General features: G+C 37.6%; 1 protein-coding gene and 1 non-coding gene across 3 annotated transcripts in view; both read left to right on the top strand.

Annotated features, from left to right (window-relative positions):
- The first annotated feature begins 1,255 nt into the window (after positions 1-1,255).
- Positions 1,256-24,005, top strand: part of LOC123606302 (B-cell receptor-associated protein 29) — a 56,297-nt gene continuing 33,547 nt past the window's right edge. The window contains exons 1-6 of one of the 2 annotated variants that reach the window (XM_045494465.1): positions 1,256-1,620; positions 2,346-2,451; positions 6,042-6,142; positions 10,873-11,023; positions 12,378-12,513; positions 18,647-18,755. In XM_045494465.1, coding sequence (XP_045350421.1) covers positions 2,360-2,451; positions 6,042-6,142; positions 10,873-11,023; positions 12,378-12,513; positions 18,647-18,755 — 589 coding nt within the window. In that variant the 5' untranslated portion in view covers positions 1,256-1,620; positions 2,346-2,359. Of the gene's footprint in view, positions 1,621-1,739; positions 1,900-2,345; positions 2,452-6,041; positions 6,143-10,872; positions 11,024-12,377; positions 12,514-18,646; positions 18,756-24,005 lie in introns of those variants that run through there. The other variant, XM_045494464.1, reaches the window with a different exon arrangement.
- Positions 21,905-22,036, top strand: LOC123607807. The gene has a single exon (XR_006716945.1). It is a non-coding gene; the product is annotated as a small nucleolar RNA U109 (small nucleolar RNA).

Below are 24,005 nucleotides of genomic sequence, written 5' to 3'. Positions count from 1 at the left end.
GGGTACTTATTTCTTTATGATGTTATTTTTATACCCCCAGCAGATGATAATAATTTTTATTTTTTTTTGTAATAATTTAAAAATTTTTTTAATGTTTATTTATTGGGAGCTGGGTGGGCAGAGAGAGGGAGACACAGAATCCAAAGTAGGTTCCAGGCTCTGAGCTGTCAGCACAGAGCTCATACCCGGCTGGAACCCACTAACTGGGAGATCATGACCTGAGCCTACGTCTTAGGATTAACCAACTGAGCCACCCAGGCACCCCTGTAATAGTTTTAATTTTTAAGTTCCACTGTGTGGTAGTGTTACTAATAGAATTTTGTTATTGGTGAATGTGCTACTGTAAGATTTAAGTATCTCAGGTTAAAATAAAATAGTTCCATAATTCAGATATTGGTCTATACAAAAACATGAAAATTTGGTAACTGTGTCTATCTAAGACTGCTTAGTTCAAGACTTTGAGAATATTAAATGAATCCATTTTAAAATAAGCACTGTGTTGCCATATTTTGGGGGGCACATCCTATACTTTTTTCAGTTAACATCTTTTTTAAGATAATTGGCTTTATTTGATGTAAGTAGTATATAAGGAAATAGGGAGCTATAGTCTAAGTAATTTTTATGTTTACAAATTAAAGTTAGTTATACTAGTGGTGTGAGCACAGGAGCATAGAATAAGGTGCACAGGCTTTCAAAGGAACCAGTGTGGAAGAGCATCGAGTTCTAAACACGATTGATGTAAAAAAACAAAACAAAACCCTTCCCTATAGTTAACTTACTGTTCAGTCTTTTTCTTTTCCGTGTGATCAGGTATATTTGTGATAAGAAAAAGCACCCACTTAAATGTATTTTTAGGGGCGCCTGGGTGGCCCAGTCGTTGGCTTCCAAGGACTCTCAACTCTCCTCCCCTCCCCACCAAGGTGTGGGCAGTGTGGAGCCTGCTTGGGATTCTCTCTTTGCCCCTCCTCCACTAGTGTGTGCAGCCCTCCCTCAAAATAAATAAACATTTAAAAATTTTAAAAAGTAAGTGAGTGTATCTTTATATTCTGTAATTATCTATTTACATCATTTAATAGTCCCAAAATAATTCTGTCCGGAAGGATAATACTGTCAATTCCTGATGTCAATGATGAAAACGGTTAATAATTGTTATTCACGGAATTTGGAAACCTGGAAAATAGTAACTGAAGGAATGCACCCACACACTGTTTTCTATTCCTATCAGTCCCAAATATCTCCCTAGAGTCTCTTCCCAGCCTATGGACAAGAGCAGGAAAATATGTTTCGAAGCTGCATTTTCTTCCACGTTCTCAGAAAAAAATACTGCACAACCACCCAATCCTGGCCCTCCCATTTAACTAGAGCTTAATTCCGGACAATAAAACTGTTTCTACCCCAAAAGAGACAACAGGAAAGGAATGCCTTTCAAACACGTTCACTGAATTGCATCACTCCATCAAACCCTGCCGCCCCGGAGCCATTCCTTCGTGGACCCCACGAAGCCCTTTCAGAAAACGTCGATTAACCGCAACCCCTCCCAACCAAACCACACTTTATTAGAAATTTAAGGTCGGCTCTCAAGAAGTTGACTCGGGAACCCCAAGCATGCGCCGGAAAAGTGTGAGTCACCCTCCAACTCCACCATCAATTACAAAACAATTATTGCTAATCGTCGTCCTCACGCCGCCGGCGACGCCGGGGGGTGCGGGCCCCCAGGTTCGGGGCTGGGGGGCTGGGCTCCGGAGCCGGCCGAGCGGGGGCGGGGGCAGACGAGGAGGGGGTGGGCGCTCTCCCCGGCCCCGCTCCCCTCCCCCCCAACCTCCGCCCCGCCGCGGCGTCTGACGTCCCGCGCGTCGGTGGCGCGGAGCAGCGCGGGGAGCCAGGCGGGCCGCAGGCGGGGTAAGGCCGGACGGGCTCCCGGGGGGCCGCGGTCCCCGCGGCGGGGAGGAGCGCCAGGCCGCGCGGGGTCGCGCAGCTCCCTCCGCGGTTGGACCACGGGAGCAGGCCGTGCCCGCGGCGCGTTCGCGGAGAAGGAGGGCCGCCTAGGCGCGGGCGTTAGTGGAGGGTGGCGTTAGGCTTCTGTCGCTGCGAGGGTGGCGGGCCAGTACGTCTTCTGTGCCGTGCAGGCCGGTTCCGCACAGCTCGCGTGGGAAGTGGAGACGCGGACCCCTGGGCCCACCCTTGACCCTTGCCCTGCCCCCACTGGGGGTTAAGGCCAGGTGCCAACGGGTTAGAGAAGGGACCGGCCCCGTCTGCCCCCCCTGGACGAAAACATTACGCCCCAGGGCTTTAATCAAGTTTTTCTCTAAAAGGCAGTAAAGTAAAATAAGTGTTTCTCTATTTAGGTGTGAAGAAAAAAATGACACTCCAGTGGGTGGCAGTTGCAACCTTTCTTTATGCTGAAATAGGACTTATTTTAATCTTCTGTCTTCCTTTTATTCCTCCTCAGAGGTAGGAAACCTGCAAATTGTTGCGATAAGTTACAATAAGTACAATAAGCATATGATTAGCTACTTTAGACTGTTACGAGTGATATGAGAAAAGTTTCCTAAGGATTAAAAAATTTTGAACGCTGATTATATTCAAGGTGCTCTTTAAACAGACAAATTTTAGGTAATATCTAATGATGTTAAAATATCACGTTATATAAATATTATGTGTACAAACGAATTAACTTTGTCTCCCCTTGCTTCTAAAAGGAAAAGGGCCCAGTCCTTTTGACTCTCTTGGTTACAGATATAATATAGCAGTGGTTGTGCTTTTAATACCTGTCATCAGACTTAACCTTTTTTATTGCCCTGACTTGGAACAGTGAACTCAAAAAAGGGAAATGGATAAATGTTTACAGCACCAAATGGGTGCAGAAATGTTTCATTCGGGCAGTGGAACGAACAACAATGTAGAGACTTATGCCAGTAAATGATTCCTCGTTTTGGCCTTATGCAACCCAAAAATAGTTTCATTAATGTTTTACTGCTTTTTTCCGTACACAGAATTAATATATATTTAAAGTCCTGAATATGGAACGTACCATAACCATACATACATTAGCCTTAATTCGTTAGTAAGGAACTTTGAAAGGTCTGTAAGTAGAGTAAAAGTATTTCAGTTGAAGCATTGGCTGACTTTTCCCCTGCAATCATCCTCCTATTTATTTGGGGGGGGGGGAGGGGGAGGTTGGAAAGTTGACACACAATGTTACATTAGTTTCAGGTGTACAGAGTAGTGATTTGACTTCTCTATGACTATGCTGTGCTCACCACAAGTGTAGCTACCATATGAGTTCAGTTTTAGATCCAGAAAGTTGATTAGTATAGATGGTGAAATACACTTGTAATAAAAATGTTGCAACACCTTTGTTCATGCTCCTGGCATAAAAGAAAATCTTTCATAAATGAGATCCTAGAGAGAAGTTTAGTGAGAACCCATGACTGGAAGAGACTTACGTAAGTTTTTACTTTGGCTCAGGGTCCAGGTGGTCTTTACAACTCTTAACTTGCTTCTTACCTACCTAGATTTCTACTCCTGTTCTTGCCTATGAGCTATGCCATCACTTTTTTCTTCCTTACTAAAGAAAAAAAATTGAATCACGCTGTAGGAAGGAGCATTAGAGATCATTTTATCCAACCCAAATATTCCTATGTAGGGAAAGTAGTCTAAGGTCATCTAGCTGATCTGTGGCTGACTCTAGACAAGAATCTGGCTTTCAGCCTAGTGCTTTTTCTACTCTACTGCTTATCCTGTTGGTTTGAAATCTCTATAACACCCTGTTAGCTTTTTGGTGGTAGGTCCAACAAGAGAGTCCTGTATTCAAAAGAAAGAAAGATGTTATTTATAAATAAGGCTTAAGCATTTCCAAAAATATGTATATTTTTTTGTCCATTAATGTTTTTTCCATGAAAATGATCCATAGTGGGGTGCCTGGGTGGCTCAGTCAGTTAAGAGTCCGACTTCAGTTCAGGTCATGATCTCAGGGTGTGTGAGTTCCAGCCGCGAGTCGGGCTCTATGCTGGCAGCTCAGAGCCTGAAGCCTGCTTTGGATTCTGTGTCTCATTCTCTCTCTGCACCCTCCCCACCCCACCCCCACTTGTGCTCTGTCTCTCAAAAATAAATAAATGTAAAAAAAATCCATAGAATATGGATATTTTTCTTCCTGCCAAATATAATTTTTTTCCTGTCTTTTTCAAGTAGCTCTTGGATAGATGTGTATGTAAGTACACAGATTATATACTCATGTACAAATATACATAAGAAAATATATGTGTACGCAACTCATTTACAATATACACACAGTCCTTACTGTGTGTATCCACATCTTTTATGCATGTATCACCATAGTTGTCAAAGAGAAGGATTCAATTTTATTTAATTTAGGCTATCATTTTCTCACTGAACCCGCTGGTTAAAGACACATGCTTAGAAGTCAGACTGCCTGAGTGTATATTTCAGCTCTGCATGTTACTGTATGACCCTATGCAAATTATTTACCATCTCTGGCCAGTTCCCCCATCTGTCAAATAGAGGTAATACTGGTATCCACCTCATATAGTGGTCATGGTGATAAAATGAGCTAAAATACATACAAGTGCTTAGAACCATAGTATAGTAAGGACTCAAAATATAATAGCTATTATCAGTTTTCCTTGAAGTGAGTCTCAGTAGAGACTGCTAGTTGCTCCCTGTAGGAGTTCTCTTTTGTGTTCCTTTCTATACTGGTCCCTAAAATGTGAATTTATAGTGGGTCTTAGATGAAGGTATTGCCACTTACGTTCTTTTTCTAAAAATATAAAATTTTTTTGTAATGAAAAATTTGAATAGCGTCTCTGGCATTGGAAGCATAGAGACAGAAGGACCTCCTTCACCTATGTCAGTCTCCCTTTCCTTGCAACTTCGAGTTACTACTTAGGGTTGTTCTCGAAAGTTATTAGCCAATAATTTGTCATAATCTTGAAGTAAAACTTTTTTTTAGGTTGTTAGTGTTTGAACCTTATTTAGGTGCTTATTACTTTCATATGTCTCCTTTGGACTTCGTTCATCTGTTATTCATTTAAAATGCCCTTGTACAGGGACACCTGGGGGGCTCAGTCAGCTAAGCATCTGACTCTTGGTTTCGGGAGTTCGAGCCCCACGTCAGGCTCTGTGCTGTCAGTATGGAATCTGTTAGGGATTCTCTCTCTCTTTCCCTCTCTTTCTCTGCCCCTCCCCTGCTCGAGCTCCCTCCCTGCCTCTCAAAACGAATAAACTTTAAAAAATAAAATAAATAAAATAAAATGCCCTGTACAAAGTTTGTTACCTTCCCAATTGTGTGGTGGATTGGTTTCATCTTTGTCATTTATAATCCATACTTTCTTACCTCTGTGTCTTTGTGCCATTCAATCCATCTAGACTTTTTTCCCATCATTTTGTTTCCCGTGTTCACATCTTGATCTGAGTGGTAATCATGAGTATATACATACGTAAAACTTCATTAATCTATTAATCTATTTTAACTTCTTTGCACTTTATGTATGTAACATCTCAATGACATTTTTAATTCCCTTGTAAAAATAGAGAATTCTTTTACTTGGAGTAGATGTTAGAAGTATATTATGTAAAAATAAATAATGCAGAGTTGGACCCCTTCCTCCTGAAATGCTGCTGATTATTAGACCAATAGGCCTTTGTTATTTCTGAGTTATTATCCTGATTAGCGAAAAGATACAGTGATAACTTCTATCAGCAATATAGCATATTACTATAAGAATTCCTTTTTAAGGTTTTGATCATGTATCTTTACTTTAAAAGCTAGCTATTTTCGCTTCAGAAGATTTAAGCCACCAGACAGAAGATAATGTCAGATTATCATTAAACTTGAGTTGTTTCACGAGACACTCTTATGTCATATGAGAGAATTGGTAAATCTCTGATATGACATGAAAAATTAAATTTCTGTAATTCTTTTCACTCACTATACAGTTACCAAAATGTTAATTGAATATTTGCAAAGCATTTCAGAATCTTTTGATTTTTTTTATACCTAATGTAATTGTATTACTTTACAGATGGCAGAAAATTTTTTCATTTAATGTCTGGGGTAAAATTGCAACTTTCTGGAACAAGGCTTTCCTTACTATTATAGTCCTATTGATTGTTCTATTTCTAGGTAAGTACTGAATTCCTCTTTTGACTAAGCTTAACTCTAAGGGTTTTTTTAGTTAATGAATTCACTGGGTTTTTAATTAACTAAGTTAATGTTGCTATTGATATATAGTGGGTTGTACAGGGGCCATCCTGGGTTAACTGCCATATATGTCACTGTTTTATGAAGAAATGTTTCCCATGTTCCATACCACAAACCTCTGAAATGAATTCCTTCTTATAAAATGAGGAACAGCTGGTGTGAGAAGGTATGAGTAGATGACTGTATCAGGATGTGAATGGGTTCATGCATTATTTCAAAATGTCAGCATTTGTTCCATGGTATGCTATTGTTATCAAGAAAATCTCCAGTCAGGGGCTCCTGGGTGGCTCAGTTGGTTGAGCGTCCAACTTCAACTCAGGTCATGATCTCATAGTCTGTGAGTTCAAGCCCTGCGTCGGGCTCTGTGCTGACAGCTTGGAGCCTGGAGCCTGCTTCGGATTCTTTGTCTCTCTCTCTCTGCCCCTTCCCCACTCGTGCTCTGTCTCTGTCTCTCAAATATAAATAAACGTTAAAAAAAAAAAAAAAAAGAAAATCTCCAGCCACGTAAGAAGTAACATTAAACAAGTAAAGGACAGGGCCGCGTGGGTGGCTCAGTCGGCTTAGTGTCTGATTTCAGCTCAGGTCATGATCTCACAGTTCCTGAGTTCAAGCCCTGCATCAACCTCTCGGCTCTCAGCACAGAGCCTGCTTCAGATCCTCTGTCTCCCTCTCTCTGCCTCTCTATTTCTCAAAAATAAACATTAAAAAAATTAATAAAAAAACAACAACAACAAAAAACAAGCAAAGGAAAGTAAGGAAAACAGGTCCCAACTCTGCCACCAGCTAACTGTTTGCCTTTTGGCATGTCATCTCTCTGAGTCTCGTTTATCCATTTGTAGAACAGAGAGAAAAGGCAACTATTTCTGCAGCTCCTACTGGCTCTGGTATCGTGATCTTTTAACTGTAAAGTTATCACAAGAATTTCTACTAAAAGCTGCCACATATCCATATAAGGAAGGAGAATGGTACTCTAAGGTTCTTTTGGTTACATATATCAGAAATGAACAGACCTCACTTGAGCAAGAAAGGGGAACTTAGAATAAAATGCAGGGTTGTTTTAGAGCAGCTCAGGGAAGGAAGGAAGCCAAATTCCAGGGAGGGATTAGTCCTAGGAACTCAAGTGTCTCTTTCATGCCCTGCATTATTCTGTGGGTCTACTTCATTCTTCCTTATCTCCATGGACTCTGATGCTCTATTCCCAAGGCAGAAAGTGGGCACCACATAGCTGCCAAATGTCATCACTCCAGCCATATGCAAGGATTAATTAGCCACTTCTGAGTCTGAATTTCAGTTATAAGGAATAAGGGTAGGAGTCACAAAGCACAGAACCATGACCACTGACTAGACCCTACATCCATGGGTAGGATGGGTAATTAATTCTCAGAGAATAGGGACATCAAGGATGGTCAACGCAGGAGCTTTGACCATAGATGGTAAAGGCAGGTAGATCAGGACTTACCCTTTAAACCTCAGTGTTTCCATCTCAGAATAGGGTAATCACACCTGCTTCACTGAGGTGTTTAAAGGTTTAAATGTATTAGCGTATGTTAAGTACATAGTCCAGTGTTCTTAGCCACTAGAATGACAAAAGTATAATGCAAAACCAGTAGATTGCTCAAGTATAATTTATTACTTTACTTTCAATTTTATCTCACTTTTCCTGTTGGTTGTTTCTCTAATAAGGTAATCATTACCAGGTTTCATGTTCCTAGAGCCTGTATTAACTGAATGTGTTTATGTGTGTTTTAAGGTGGGAATAGGCAGAAAGGAAGCAGGAAACCCTGGAATATGTTTAGTGTCAGCAGAAATGCATCCCAGGTTTTGAAAGTTTCCACAAGTGATCCAAACAAGGCTATCTCCACGTGGTTTATAGAAAATTGACTAAGTATTACACCCTGCCCCTATCGTTGCCCTTACTTCATTTTTCACACACAGTCTCCTTTTCTACAGGTGATTTTATTCTACAGGTGGGTTTGTAGGACCATTTGTATTTATAAACTTCTTCGATATTATTGATTAATTTTCAGCATTTCTGCATAATAGATCCAGAAATATTATTTTCATTTAAAAGCCAAAGAAGCTTTGAGGCGCCTGGGTGGCTCAATCGGTTGAGCGTCTGATTCTTGATTTCAGCTCAGGTCATGACCTCATGGTTTGTGGGTTCAAGACCCACGTTGGGCTCCACACTGGCAGGGCAGAGCCTGTTTAGGATTCTCCCTATCTTGCTCATTCTCTTCCCCTCTGCTGCTTGCTCTTTTTCAAAATAAATAAATAAACTTAAAAAAAAGCCAAAGGGGGTGCCTGGGTGGCTCAGTCGGTTAAGCGTCCGACTTAGGCTCAGGTCATGATCTCACAGTTCATGAGTTCGAGCCCCACATCCGGCTCTGTGCTGACAGCTCAAAGCCTGGAGCCTGCTTCAGAGACTGTATCTCCCTCTCTCTCTGCCCCTCCCCTGCTCACACACTGTCTCTCTTGCTTTCACTTACAAAAATGAATAAACATTAAAAAAATGTTTTTTAATAAAAAAAACTATTTTTTAATTTTTTTTTCAACGTTTATTTATTTTTGGGACAGAGAGAGAGACAGAGCATGAACAGGGGAGGGGCAGAGAGAGAGGGAGACACAGAATCGGAAACAGGCTCCAGGCTCTGAGCCATCAGCCCAGAGCCTGACACGGGGCTCGAACTCACGGACCGCGAGATTGTGACCTGGCTGAAGTCGGACGCTTAACCGACTGCGCCACCCAGGCACCCCCAAAAAAACTATTTTTTATTTAATAAAATACTATTTGTTTGGCGGGTTTTTTAGTTATTTTGTAGTGGTTGTTGGTATGCTCTTTGTATATTATTGTGACAGTCTGAGGAATGAAAAGGGGAAGTAGCCATTAAGACCAAGAAAAAAATTGTTTTAAGTTTATTTATTTTGAGAGAGGGAGCACACACGGGGAAGGAGCAAAAAGAGAGGGAGAGAGATAGAGAATCCCAAACAGGTTCCATGCCCAGCACAGAACCTAACATAGGGCTCAGTCTCACAAACCATGAGATCATGATCTGAGCCAAAAATCAAGTCAGATGCTTAACTGACCAAACCACCCAGGCACCCTGTCTAAGAAAATTTCTTAAGGATAATTTAAGAGACTATTTTGTACACCTCTATGCAAATAAATCTGAAAGCCTACCCGAAGTGGGTAATTTTGTAGAGAAATATAACTTGTCAGATGAATGCTAGGAGATACAGAAAATTTAAGCAGACCAATTTTCCATAGAAGAATTATAGAAAGTTATAAAAAAGCTACCTCCTTCAGAGAAGAATAAAACCAGATAATTTTGTAAGAAATTCTACCACTTTCAAAAAGCAGATGTTATTAACACTGCTTAAACTGTTCCAGAATTTGAAGGAAAAAACTAAATTTTATGAAGCTAGAGAAAGGCAAACTCTATAATTCAAAATAAACTAAAACAAAAGTATATATATGGGTATATATATGTATATATGGGTATATATATATGTATATGTATATATATGTATATATGGGTATATATATATGTATATGTATATATATATATATGGGTATATATATGTATGTAAATATATATATACACATATATATATCCATATATATAATGTCAGTATAGCCAAATATTTCTAAAATCTCAGTGAAGTCATATTAATATTACTAGTATTAACAAGTTATAATATATTTTTTTTAAGTTTATCTGAGAGAGAGAGTGCAGGGGAGGGGCAGAGAAAGAGGGAGACAGAGGATCCCAAGTGGGCTCCATGCTGACAGCAGAGAGCCTGATGCGGGGCTCGATCTCTCAACCTGTGAGATCATGACCTGAGCCAAAGTCAGACACTTAACCGCCTGAGACACCCAGGTACCTTGATGAGTAATAATATATTAATAATATCAATGTTACTTTAATAATATTAATTTAAGTGACTTAATATTACTTTAATAATTACCATAATGATTTGATGATATTAAAGAAATAATAGATATAATAAAATGCTAATACAGAATGGAAAATAGGATAGTCTCTTGCCATTGATTGCAGTGGAAGATGACCTATATACTATCATCAACAGGTTGAATTTTATTCAGCCTATTAGGGATAGAAAGAGTGAAGGATAACAGTTTGCAGTGTAGCTGGAGATGAGAGACAGTACAATGATAGTAAGTCCTAGATGAATAGTAAAAACAAAAACAAAAACAAAAAAACCTGTTACAAAGTTTGCCACTAGCATCCATTTACAGAACATCTCTTTTGAGCATGTGTCCTCCCAGGTGTTGTAGAGGAAAAGACAAAAAGAGAACCTGTCCAAAAAGTCCATTATTTAAAAGTTCAGTTATTTTCAAACTTGTTTCCTTTTTTTTTTTTTTTTTAATTTTATTTTAGAAAGAGAGAGAGAAGGGAGCACGGGCAGAGAGAGAGGGAGAGATAGAATCTTAAGCAGGCTCCATGCTCAGCTTGGAGCCCAGCATGGGGCTAGACCATATAGTCCTGCGATCATGACCTGAGCCTAAATCATGGGTCAAATGCTTAACCAAATGAGCCACCCAGGCACCCCAAAACTGCTTTCCATTTTAATAACAATTTTATATTATTAAAAACTAAAAGTAATGTTTTTTTTTTCTTTTTCTCTAATAGATGCTGTGAGAGAAGTAAGGAAATACTCCTCTATACCTGCCATTGAAAAAGGCTTAAGCAGTAAACCTGGTGCCTATGAACATGCACAAATGAAACTTTTTAGGTCTCAAAGGAATCTTTACATTTCTGGATTTTCATTATTTTTCTGGCTGTAAGTTTTTAAGCACAATTTTAGAACATGATTTATGTTTCTCTAACTCATTTTTCCTACTCACAGATCTTTTTTTCTACACTGTTTAGTATACTGACATCTCCATAAAAGAAAGCCGATGATATACCCAAATAACCAATAGCCATTATGACTTGTAGGCTAGATGGGTGCAGAAGGCCCTTCATGATCTGGCCCCTTGTCTCATACTGTTCTCTGACATTTACATCACTTCCACCCACACTGCCCTTCACTGTTCTTTCATTCATTCTTGCAACAAATATTTGTTGAGTACCTAACTTCTTCCTGCTTCAAGGTCTTCATACCTGCTTTTCCTTCTCCCAGAACTCCCTGCTCTTCCCTGGCTAATTTCTATTCATCCTTCAGCCCCTTTCACAGAGAAGCCGTTTGTGTGACCATCATTGCCCCCAAAGCAGGTAGTTTCTGCTGTGTGCTCTTTTGAGTATCATTCATGTTTGCAATTAAATACCGTTGTAACTCTTGCCTCACCAACTAGAACCCAAACTCCTTGAAAGACTTTGTCTCATTTGCTGCTATGTTCCCAGTGCATAGCATAGTGTTTAATACTTAGCAGTTCCTAATACCTACTAGCAAAGGAAATACCTGTTGAATGAATATTTGAAGATATTAATTTCTAACAATGGAAGTTACCCATAAACAAATGTGAATGACCAGTTTTCAGGCTTGGCCAACCTCACACAATGCTCTTTAAATAGCAGATTTTGAGGTGGTAGGGGAAAAAAAGAACCAAAAGAGCAAAAATGACTTCACTTACTGACCTGCCACACTGTCTAAAATTCTGTTTCGGGACGTCTGGGTGGCTCAGTCCGTTAAGTGTCTGACTTCGGCTCAGGTCATGATCTCAAAGTTTGTGAGTTCGAGCCCCACATCAGGCTCTGTGCTAACAGCTCGGAGCCTGGAGCCTGCTTCCGATTCTGTGTCTCATTCTCTCTCTGCCCCTCCCCCACTTGTGCTCTGTCTCTCTAAAATAAATAAAAATGTAAAATAAATTCTGTTTCTCCTCCTCATGACCTCTAAAAAGAGGATAATGAACAAGTACTGCTGAACTGATCTTCCAAGTGCTAGTCTTGTAACAGACTACAAAGGAATGAGACACAGCCTTGTTCTGACAGAAAGACTTGGATTTACAAAGAGAGAGAGAAAGGAAAGAAGGAAGGATGGAAGGAAAAGAAAGAAACGTGTCCTCCTTAAACATCTCCCTCCACCATATCCATACCTAAAGGAGAATCATTTGACAATGACTTTTTATCTTAAATTGCAATTCCTAATGACTAGTCTAGTTATACATTAATCTGATTTGTTTTGTTTTGTTTAGTGTGTTGAGACGTCTGGTTACCCTTATTACTCAGCTGGCTATAGAACTGTCAAACAAAGGAGTACTTAAAACTCAAGCAGAAAATACTAATGAGGCTGCCAAAAAATTCATGGAAGAGAATGAAAGACTAAAACAGGTATTTATTTAAGTTTGCTTTTTTAAAACGTGTGTAAACAGGGACACCTGGGTGGCTCGGTCAGTTGAGCATCTGACTTTGGACGTAATGATCTCACGTTATGTGAGCTTGAGCCCCGCGTCAGGCTCTGTGCTGACAGCTCAGAGCTTGGGGCCTGCTTTGGATTCTGTGTCTCCCCCTCTCTCTGCCCCTCCCTTGCTCACACTCTGTCTCTGTCACTCTTAAAAATAAATAAACATAAAAAAAAATTTTAATATGTGTAAATGTTGTTGGTTTTCCCAAGGTATATTATTTTTCAGTATCAGAAGGAGCATTTTTATAATTTGTAAGCAAAAATGACCATAAATAGGGGCGCCTGGGTGGCGCAGTCGGTTAAGCCTCCGACTTCAGCCAGGTCACGATCTCGCGGTCCGTGAGTTCGAGCCCTGCGTCAGGCTCTGGGCTGATGGCTCGGAGCCTGGAGCCTGTTTCCGATTCTGTGTCTCCCTCTCTCTCTGCCCCTCCCCCATTCATGCTCTGTCTCTCTCTGTCCCAAAAATAAAATAAACGTTGAAAAAAAAAAATTAAAAAAAAAAAAATGACCATAAATAGCAATACTGTTCTATAAAATTATTGTTTCAAAAGTGTCTTATTATCCTTTAGATTTGTTTGTTCTCAGTTTCCCTCTATAGTAGATTAACACCATTAAACCTATTTCCTATAATCGAAAAAAAAATATTCTGGGAATATGGTTTTTAATTCCTTTATTACCATTAATTTTAGTTTATAACCTAAAGCAAATCTTTATAAGTCTCTATGTTGCCATTTCCTTTTCAGTTAAATTATTTTTTAAGTCATTTTAAAATTTGTTTTGTTTTAAATGTTCATTACGTAGGAAGCAAAGGAAAGTAGTTTATGCTAAGATTGATAACTGCATATAGTATTTTTTTTTTAATGTTTACTTATTTTTTGAGAGACAGAGACAGAGCATGAGCTGGGGAGGGGACAGAGAGAGGGAGTCACAGATTCCGAAACGGGTCCAGGCTCCGAGCTGTCAGCATAGAGCCCGACGTGGGGCTCAAACTCATGAACCACAAGATCATGACCTGAGCTGAAGTCAGACACCTAACCGACTGAGCCATCTGCCCCTGCATATAGTATTTAAAATCTTTAATTTGGCCATGCTGCTGATACTACTACTTTGAGAACCCTATGCTGTAATTGCCCTGTCATTCAGGGAGAGTGTATATTAGGTACTAATATTTTCGCTATTAAACAAAATAAATGAATAAATAAATGATAGCTACAAAATTATTTGAGGTATTTTTTTTTCTTAAGTGTAAAATTTAGGAGTCAGATCTCATAGCTTGAATGTTTGTAGTTCATCTTAAGCTCTGTAAGTTTTGTTAATTGTATTTCTTAGAAAAAAGTGCCAATGGAACCATTCAGAAGTGAAACAAATTTTCTTGAAAAAAAAGCATTCCTAAAATAATCCAACAAGATGGTTTTCCTATTGTAAATTAATGAAATGCAAATAGTCAATTATGTATTATACCAAGTTATATTTATGTAAAAAGTGTTGATTTAACAGTAGAGAATTAAAATACTTAATTTTAAAGCCTAGCCTCCTATAGAAAGAACTATAAGAACCACCTTGTATCTATTCTAAATGAACAAGCCAATACATAATACGACACAAGGCTTTCCAGAACCTATTAGGTAAGGCAGAACTCACTGCAAAAAAACTGTGTTTGATGCTACAGTATAATGATCACCTATTTAGAACCCATGTTTTATTTCTAGTGATGTCTGCCTTATTTTCCACTACAGACAAAAGGTAAAGAAAGACCTTTTTTCATATAAAACAGCACTGAAGGAGGTTTCTTTGGGGCAGGGGGTTGAAACCAGCATCTTTTAAGGAAACTTTTAGAGAATGAGCACCAGTTTTTTTTTTACTTTGTTTTATTCTGTTTTGAAAAGGCATTGGTCCATAGATGTCTTGTAAATTTCCCTTTGTAGTAAATATAGTTCTGGGAAATCAAGCTCTTGGTATTTCTGTATTCAAAAGCAAACAATAAGTCATTTTTGCTTTTTTAGAATGTTTCAGTAGCAAAATCAGCCTCATTTTGTATCTCAATATTACTTGCTTCATTTTCCATCCTTTGATCTCACTTCACAGTGGCAAAAATAAAAACAAAACCCTCAAAGCTTTGATTAATACATGATGGCTAAACTCAAAAGCACACAGCCTTGTATTTGTAAACTTACTGTGTACCTATCTTGATTTAAAATTGTGCCCATCATGTTAGAGTTATGAGTTCTAACTACCAACAGAACACTGTCTTTTTCCTCTCACTCTTTAGTTGTTTTCCTTTTACTCTTCAGCTCTAAGAAAATGGAAAGTGTTTTTGTGTAGTTTGGGTTCTAGTATGTTGAAATACACGATAATTAACATCCTTGAAGTAGTCTTGTCCTTCAAAAAAAAGTAACTTTTCTCAAACCATTTTTGGAACTCTTGTTTTGGAATTGTTTTCACAATGAGTTACCTTTGCAAGGAAATTTACTTAATGACTACAGATTCTTTGATTCTCCCATAATTTCTCCCTTTTTTTTGTGTGTGTTTGTTTATTTGTTTTTTTGTTTTCCTCTCCTTTGATTCCATGCTGTCCTGGTTTCCTGCTTCCTGTGTATCTTGACCCAGTCAATGGCCCTAGATCATCTGAGATGTACAGATTTGCTGAGCTAAACCTAGTAAATGTGAGGGAGAAGATTTGTGAGTTGTACATCAATACTGTCAGTGCCCAGAGTGTAACTAATTGACCAAGAAAAGCCAGAGGTCAAAATATGAAAGATAACTTCTGTTTTAAGATACTTTGTGTAGATTTTGAAATACTAGCTCAGAAAAGATAAAATTAGTGGAACAATTCTTTACTCCGTGTCAGAGACACCTTATTGAATGGAAGGCACTTTATCCTGAGATCCAAGACACTTAGGTACCAGTCCTAACTCTATCAATAATTAGCATTGTGGTCTGGAGCAAGCCACCTTGTATGTTCTGAGCTTCAGGGTTATAAATAGCAGCTAGCATTCTGCTAGGTACTGCTTCATATGCTTCACAGGAACGTGTCAATTCTTGCAACAACCCCACGAAGTTGGTGCTGTTATTATCTGCATTTTATACACGAGGAAGCGGAAGCATAGTGTTAAATGACTTGCACAAAACAGTTCAGCTAATAAACCACAAAAGCAAGATTTGAATCCAGGCAGAGTGGCTCTAGAATCCACACCCGTAACCACATTGTTTTGTGACTTTTTGTTACTCTCTTATAAAATGACTTGCAGATGGTGCCTGAGACCCCTTTCTGTTCTGACGTTCAGTTCATTAAGTGAAACAGTTATGAAAGAGCAATGAACTTTTAATTTAACTGCTTTAAAATGACAACAGTGATGGAGCTTTATTTCTTACTAGTTTTTTGTCCAGCCCTTGCCAAGGTGGTATAAGGTAGGTGGACAGTGAGCACGTGCAGGATTGTAGCCAGTGGCTAGCTATTGAATTTCAGTTCCAGGGCTCTTGGTCTTTCTCCAGCATCAAGTCACACATAATAAATTTAGACAAGTTTGCAGGTGCAATAATGAAAGCTTATTTACAAGACCAACACAAATCCACCTTTTCCAAGTCAATGGCATAATAATTCAAGCAGTCAGTGTAAACATTCCTGCAACTCAGTGGTTCTCTTCCAATTTGGGTAATCACTGAAGACTGTGTGAACTGAAATCAGTGAAATAACAGCTAGGAGTATTCTGAACTTGAAGTGGCAACAAATTTATAGAGATTTGAAAAAATTCTTGTTTCTGCTCTTCAAAAAAATTTTTTTTAATTTTGAAGATAGGCAGTTCCTTAAGTATATACTTTAGTTTTTTTGTCTCCTCACAATATTAGAGCTTTTGTTCTTTCTTCTGAGCTGCCTAATATCTGTTTTAACACAATGATACTGTATTTGATCTTGTGCTACCATTTTTATGTTCTTGTCTCATCCTCTCCATTAGATTGAAGTTAGGTGAGAGCAGAGTCCATGTTTTTCTTACATTTTTATCCCTTATATCATCTAGTTGTAAAAATTGTAATGTATTTGCATGTGGCCCATGCTCAGTAGAACTTGGTGAGTTTCGTTTATTGCTTACATGAGAAAAGGAATCACCTTGCAGTAGAAATTCTTTTCTGTCACTTTGTCTAAAATTGTCCTAAGCTGGGGTGCCGGGGTGGTGCAGTCAGTTAAACGTCCGACTCTTGATCTCAACTCAGTTTGTGATCTCTAGTTTTGTGAGTTCGAGCCCCGCACTGGGCTTTGTGCTGACAGCTCGGAGCCCGAAGCCTCCTTCGGATTCTGTGTCTCCCTCCCTTTCTGCCCCTCCCTTTCTCGCACTCTCTCTCTCTCAAAAAAAAAAAAAAAAAAAAAAAAAAATACTACCGCTAATGTCATCCTCAATGGATAAAAACTGAGAGCTTTCCTGACCTTAGGGATGTCCACTCTCACTTCTGTTATTCAACATAGTATTGGAAGCCTTAGCCTCGGCAATCAGACAACATAAAAGAAATAAAAGGCATCCAAACTTTTGCACTCCTGGTGGGAATGCAAACTGGTGCAGCCATTCTGGAAGACAGTATGGAGGTTCCTCAAAAAATTAAAAATAGAACTACCCTACGACCCAGCAATTGCACTACTAGGTATTTATCCACGGGATACAGGTATGCTGTTTCGAAGAGGCACATGCACCCCAGTGTTTATAGCAGCACTGTCAACAATAGCCACACTGTAGAGAGAACCCAAATGTCCAGATGAATGGATAAAGAAGATGTGGTATATATTTACAATGGAGTATTTCTCAGCAATCAGGAAGAATGCAATCTTGCCATTTGCACCTATGTGGGTGGAACTAGAGGGTATTATGCTAAGCGAAATTAGTCAAAGAAAGACAGATATCATATGACTTCACTCATATGAAGACTTTAAGACACAGAACAGATGAACATAAGGGAAGGGAAGCAAAAATAATATAAAAACAGGGAGGGGGACAAAACATAAGAGACTCTTAAATATAGAGAACAAACAGGGTTGCTGGAAGGAGGGGTTGTGGGATGGGCTAAATGGGTAAGGGGCATTAAGGAATCTACTCCTGAAATCATTGTTGTACCATATGCTAACTAACTTGGAAGTAAATTAAAAAATAAATAAATTATTAAAAAATAAACATTAAAAAAAAATTGTCCTAAGCTGCTTTTTTACCTGACTGTGGAAGCTGTCAGTATCAAGTTACTGCCACTTTAAATAACCCATGCCAATGTGTAAGTATTTTATTTTTCAACCATTAACCTAATTTACCTTTCGTGGTAACTTAATTTTTTTTTTAATTTCTGTAAGATAATTCAGCTTCTTAATTCTATTGACAATGATGGTTTCCTTCTAGATATACAGAATTCTGAAATATTTTAATATTCAGATCTTAATTTTTCTTGCCTAAAAAAGAAAATCTACAACCAGATAATAAACATTTTAAAAACCAGCATAGATTTCAAAATAGAGCATTGTAAAAGATTAATAAAAGTAATTTGGGGACTGTTCAATGACTATTCAAAATTTGGTAAAATTTTCCAGCCATAGAGCTGGCCTTGTCATTTTACGCTTATCCATCCTGACATTATACTCTTTTTTCTTTTTTTTTTTTTTACAGATGGGTCTACATAAAAATAGTCTGAGTAGACAGCTCTGTAATTGGAACATAATGGTTTACCAATTAATATACTCAGAACTGGTTTTTTTTTCCCTTAGATTTACATCACACACATAATGGAAGAAAAGGCATCACATTATTTACCTAAGTACTTTTTGAAAATATAATTTATTTATAGCCCAACCAGAAATCCTTATTTTCATTTCAGAGATTCAACCTTAGTAAGAAGAAATATTTTTTTGTTTTTTTTGCCAAATATCAAGTTTCTGCAAAAGTATATCGTAGAAAATTATAAAATACTTAAAGGATAAAGAATAAAATAATGACCAATAATTTTAAATACGTTATTCAGCCTATGTCCTGAAATAATACCTCATTGTTGCCATATAAGCTTACTTCTTTCTATAACTCTCTTTTCTGATAGCTCTTGAAAAACTATGTCAATGAAGAAGAACACATTTTGGAAGCAGAAAATAAAAAACTAATAGAAGACCAGGAAAAACTGAAAACTGAATTAAAGAAGACTTCAGATGGTAACTTTGTGTGCATGTGTAAAAGTGGAAAGAGTAGCATGATATGTTATGCTGTTAAACTTCACTGTTTTTCCTAAAACAAAACTAATGGCTCAGTGTTCTTCTGAAGAAAAGACTAAAAGTGACCTATTTATAAGTTCCTGCTCAAATATGAAGATAAAACATGGTTTCAGCCAAGAGAAACATACTCTGTTATACAGAAAAACATGTAGGTGTTTCAGATCTGTGTTGTAAATACAGATGTTCCTGCCTTAGTGAAAGAGCTCTGTTCTGGAAAAGTTGCTTGTCAATACATTTTTGGAAAATGAGTCACATTTTTCCATTATAGTATGTTGCTCCTTTGAAAGAAGCAATCGCAAGAGGACAGTTTTGGTTACAGGAAAATCTATTGCTTATCTCATACCCTGATATTTCCTATCTGCCAGATATAAGGAAAGCATTCCTTGAAAAGAGATGGATAGTATAGAGTCAACAGCAATCTGGGATGCCAGCTGCTAGTTTGAATGGCTTATTCCAAAAAATTGCAGTCAGGACTTGGGAAGGCAGCTGTTTCTGATGTTTTTTGGTCTTTGAAAAATAATTTTGACAGCATTTTCTTTTTCTTTGTCAAAGAAAACATTGTTATTTCTTATAGCCACATAACATAGAGAAGTAGGTACCCCAAGTCCAATGACATCCCAGGAAACTCTGAATAAAAATTTGTGGCTTGACCCCTGGGCAGCATGCTTGCATATAACAGATATTCGTTGATGTTGTCCAGACAATGGGGGACCTCTCAGCCAGCCAGAGTTAAAATAATGATCAGTGCATAGACCTTCTCTGATCTCAAATCTCTTCCACTACTTTATGTGGGAGGTAAATTAAAAAAATGTTCAGTGACTGAATGAAGGACCTGCTTTATACCATTTGTAAGTTTATATTTTTTAAAAAAGATCTTGGCTTAGTAAAAGTTTTTTTTATAATATAACTTGTTTTTATTGATTATACGTTTACAATATTTGGATAGAGTTTACTTTATCAAGATATTTTTGAATTTGATATGAAAAGCCCAGAGATAAAAGCTTATTCTGTAAAAACAAAACAAAACCAAAATCCATAGGATATTTCATATGATATAAAAATTCTTTAATCACTTTCCTACTTCTTATTCAAAGTGAAAAAAGATTTCTTTAGAGGCAGTAAGTTAAAAAATCAGTTACTCTTCTAGACAAAGGTAATGTATTATGTGGTTGGTATAGTATAGCCCCAAATTCCTTGTTGGTGTTGTTCTCTCTTCTATCATTACAAAAGATTTGGAACATGATCAAGAAGTTTTAACATTTATATGAATATAAATGTAGTAATCACCTACCGTCTGTATTAGACATTTAAGAAGAGAAGCAGTGTTCTTTTTTTTTTTTTACCCAGCATAAAATATTGCTGTTGCTAATCCTTTTGAAGAATGCAAGGAACTATTTACAAAATACCTTTAATTAGAGTAAAAAAAATTGTTTCAAAATCTTGCTTTTTTTTCATACCTGCCCTGGCATAATGTAAAAAGGGTGGTACAAAAGTAAAAGACAGACAATAGGGTATTTGCTCTGCTACACCTCTCTTTGGCGAGTTTAGTTTCTTTTTCCTTTTCCTTTGAAAATCCCAACTCTGAGATATTTTGAACTTTGCGTAAGTCTGCATAAGTCTGGGTTATAACTCTACACCTAATATTATTTTAAAGTAATGTGAAGAAACTCAGGACTTCTTCAACAGACAATTCAGATGTTTGAAGCAGCTGAACTCTGATAATATAGGCATTGTGTTTATAATCTGATAGCAAGAGATACCAGCAGAATTCTGTGTTTAAAGTGTAGACTGCAAACCTACTTTCAAAGTAATCGGAGTCGAGGTCAAAGCAGATTTTACCTGCTTGAGCACGTCCTGTTAGGTTTCTGCAAGATGTGTAATATTTTATGAACACATTTTATCTACCCAAAATTATTATTTTACACACAGTATTAATGACCTTGAGAAGATCAAAGTTCCATTTCTGAAAGAGATAGATCTTTGGCTATGGTCTCTTGACGTATTCCAGTCGAATTCATTAAAGCAAGAGCTAAGAAATTACATAAATTAATAGTGCAAGATTCAGATGAATTCACTAGCACAATGCTTTGTACCAGGTACCATTCAAACATAGCCATTGATTTCTCACATTGAGGGTATTAAGGCTGACAGTGCTTAAGAAATGTTTCAGAGAGTTCTTTTTTTATATTTGAAAATTGAGTAGAAAAGCAGTGTGGTTTGTCTTTTGATGGAGGCAAATAGAGTATTTTCAACGTGAATTTTCTTACCCTTGGTGTTTGTTTAATCCAAGTGAAACATTTTCTCCAAAGTATACTAGTGGAGATAAAGTGTAAATATAAGTGTTTATTTAAACTGGTTAGCCTCAAGTTGGAAAAGTGGTGTTCCAAAAGCAGTGGTAAGAATATTTATTAGTAGCTCCATCAGTTTTTAATCACCAGCTCAGATTTGGGCCGGAGTTAGTAAATTGTCTGTGCTTCAGTGCAGTAACATGGCCCTAGTCATCCAAAAGAGAGCATGCATTTCCCAAAGCACCTAATTTATATTCAGGACTAACTTAGTCAGGTGTAAGGACCTGATCTGTCATTTTTAATGATCTGTTTAACAATAACTCTGATATCCCAGTATGTGGAGTAATTGGGAAAGGGCACTGCCATGAAAAATGAGAACTTAAGCTTTGAAGAATTTACAAAGCTCTCAAAATTAGAAAAAAAAAACAAGCTCTCATAATAAAAATAGATCTTGTATGTGATGGAAAACTTTATGATGTCTGAGGAGATTGACTTCAAAAGAGTTTCCCAAGATAGCTCCTGGTTTTTATTCTTACAAATAAATACCTTCTTGGCATTTATTCTTATTAATAAATACCTTGTCGGTATGTATTCTTATAACAAGATGAAACATGCTGTTCAATCATTGCATACATTCAGGCAATGGTAAATGTTAGATATGATTTTAAAAGCGGTTGAGTTTTGGGGCACCTGGCTGGCTCAGTCAGTAAAGCATGTGACTCTTGACAGCAGGGTCATGAGTTCAAGCCCACATTGGGCATAGAGCTTACTTTAAAAAAAGAAGGTGATTTTCCACAAAAGTTTCATGTGGAAATGTCTCCTCATTCCTTTATGAGCAGGACTGTATTCATAGCATGCTGCATTTTAAAAGGAGTGCTCAGAGCCACCGATCTTACAGTAGAGATTGAATAGTAGCCTGTATCTCCTGCATAAAGGTAAAAAAAGAAGAAAAGACAAAAAAGTGATTAGAGCAAATTTCTTGACCCTGGCTTTATCCTCCCTCCCTCCTCCTTCCTTCCCTCCTTCTTTTCTTCCTTCCTCTTTCATTCCATCAACAATTTTTTTAAAGAACTTTTCAATTATTTATTGTGAGATCTTTTAACATAAAATAAGACATAAGCTTTTTTTTCTCAACTTTTTTTTTTTTTAACATTCATTTTTGAGAGACAGAGCATGACAGGGAAGGGGCAGAGAGAGGGAGACACAGAATCTGAAGCAGGCTCCAGGCTCCGAGCTGTCAGCACAGAGCCCAAGGCGGGGCTCGAACTCACGAACTGTGGGATCATGACCTGAGCCAAAGTCGGACGCTCAACCAACTCAGCCACCCAGATGCCCCAAGACATAAGCTTTTTATACAGATTTAAAACTGAGGGCTTTCCACTTCCTTACAGATGAATTATTTGAGCCATCTATCTATCTAAAAATAAGTTGTCAAAGTCCAACATAAGCATGTTTTACAGTTGAAAATTTTTGTGAGCATCAACTGTCTTTAATTTGCAGCTATATCAGAGGCACCATCTAATTTTAAAGTTAATACTTTAAAAAATTGTTAGTTTTGGTCATATTTTTTGCTTTATTTTAATGAGTTTTTATGATTTGAATGAGAAATTCAAACTTTTCTCCTCTCCTTACACATCTGGAAGTTTCTGCCTCTTTGCCATCTCCTTCCCTTCTCTTAATAACTGAAGAAAAGTCCATATTAAAAAATAATGGTACAGTTTGTATGATGGGTGTGACAATAGGCAATATGTAACTAATAGTACATTAAGTAAGCAAAAAAAAAAAAAAAAAAAAAAAAAGTGCACCAAACTATTAATAGCAGTTATCTTTGGCATATACAAAGAATTTTTTTTTCTGCAGTTGAAATTATTTTCTGTAATGAATTTCCTTTACTTGTATAGTGGAAAGGGTCAAGAAAAACCCAAAACTGTTTTTCCCAAATATCCAGGTAATCTAAGGCATTCAGTTTTTAGCTTAAATTATCTAATCGATTGACTCTATTCTCTACTTTGGGAATAGATACTACATATTAGGAGTTGTGTAACCTTTACTAAGTGACCTGGGTCACAGTACAAAACCTGAAAATACATGAGATCATTCTGGTCAAGTCACTGCCCTTTTTAGGCCACAGTTTTCTCTTCTGTTAGAGAACAGGCTTGTTAACCTTTAATGTCTGTGTTATCTCCAAATAATGTAATTAAGCAAAAGTGACCATCAAGAACTGTTTTCATTGTGGCTTTTTGACCCTTCAAATTGTATTTATTTTTCATTCGAGAAAGCTTTTCACCGTAAGTTACCTTTCTCCCAAACTGAAGTTCAGCAGGTGGTTAATTAAGCCATATTCCTCACAGGAGAAAAATGCTTCGTGTAGGCTTAGAATCATTAGGACAGGGCCTGGCATGTTTTATACACCCATTAGCTCATAGCCCAAGTGTGTTGTATGGAAAGGAGCTACAAATCTTAACCCTCTTGGGTGGGACATAACTATTTCTCACTAGGTTATAGTGTGGCTGTTTGTTTAGAACATCTCCTAGAACACAGATATGGAATAATCAAACTGCTGGAAAGGAGAAATGATTTAAGTAAAGAAAGCATTACATTCTTTTCATTATAAATATTAAGGAAATAAAAAATGAGAGTAGATCTTTAGAGCTTTTCTCTCCGAGTGTCTTTCCTTAGGGAATTATAACACAAAGTAGTCTCTGTAAGGCTTAAACGGGGTACTGAATTTTTTTTCTTTTTTTCTTTTATCAGAATGTCCATATACATAAATCCTAAAAGTCAAAAGTACTACAAGCCTTACTATGAAAAACAGCACTTCCCTGAGACCCATCTCCAGAAACAGCTACATTCAACTCATTTAGCTATTTCTTCTGATATTCACCTCCAGATTTCTAAATGC

Source organism: Leopardus geoffroyi, chromosome A2, assembly GCF_018350155.1.
Source record: "Leopardus geoffroyi isolate Oge1 chromosome A2, O.geoffroyi_Oge1_pat1.0, whole genome shotgun sequence".
Lineage (NCBI taxonomy): Eukaryota > Metazoa > Chordata > Mammalia > Carnivora > Felidae > Leopardus > Leopardus geoffroyi.
This window is presented reverse-complemented; position numbering and strand designations above follow the sequence as displayed.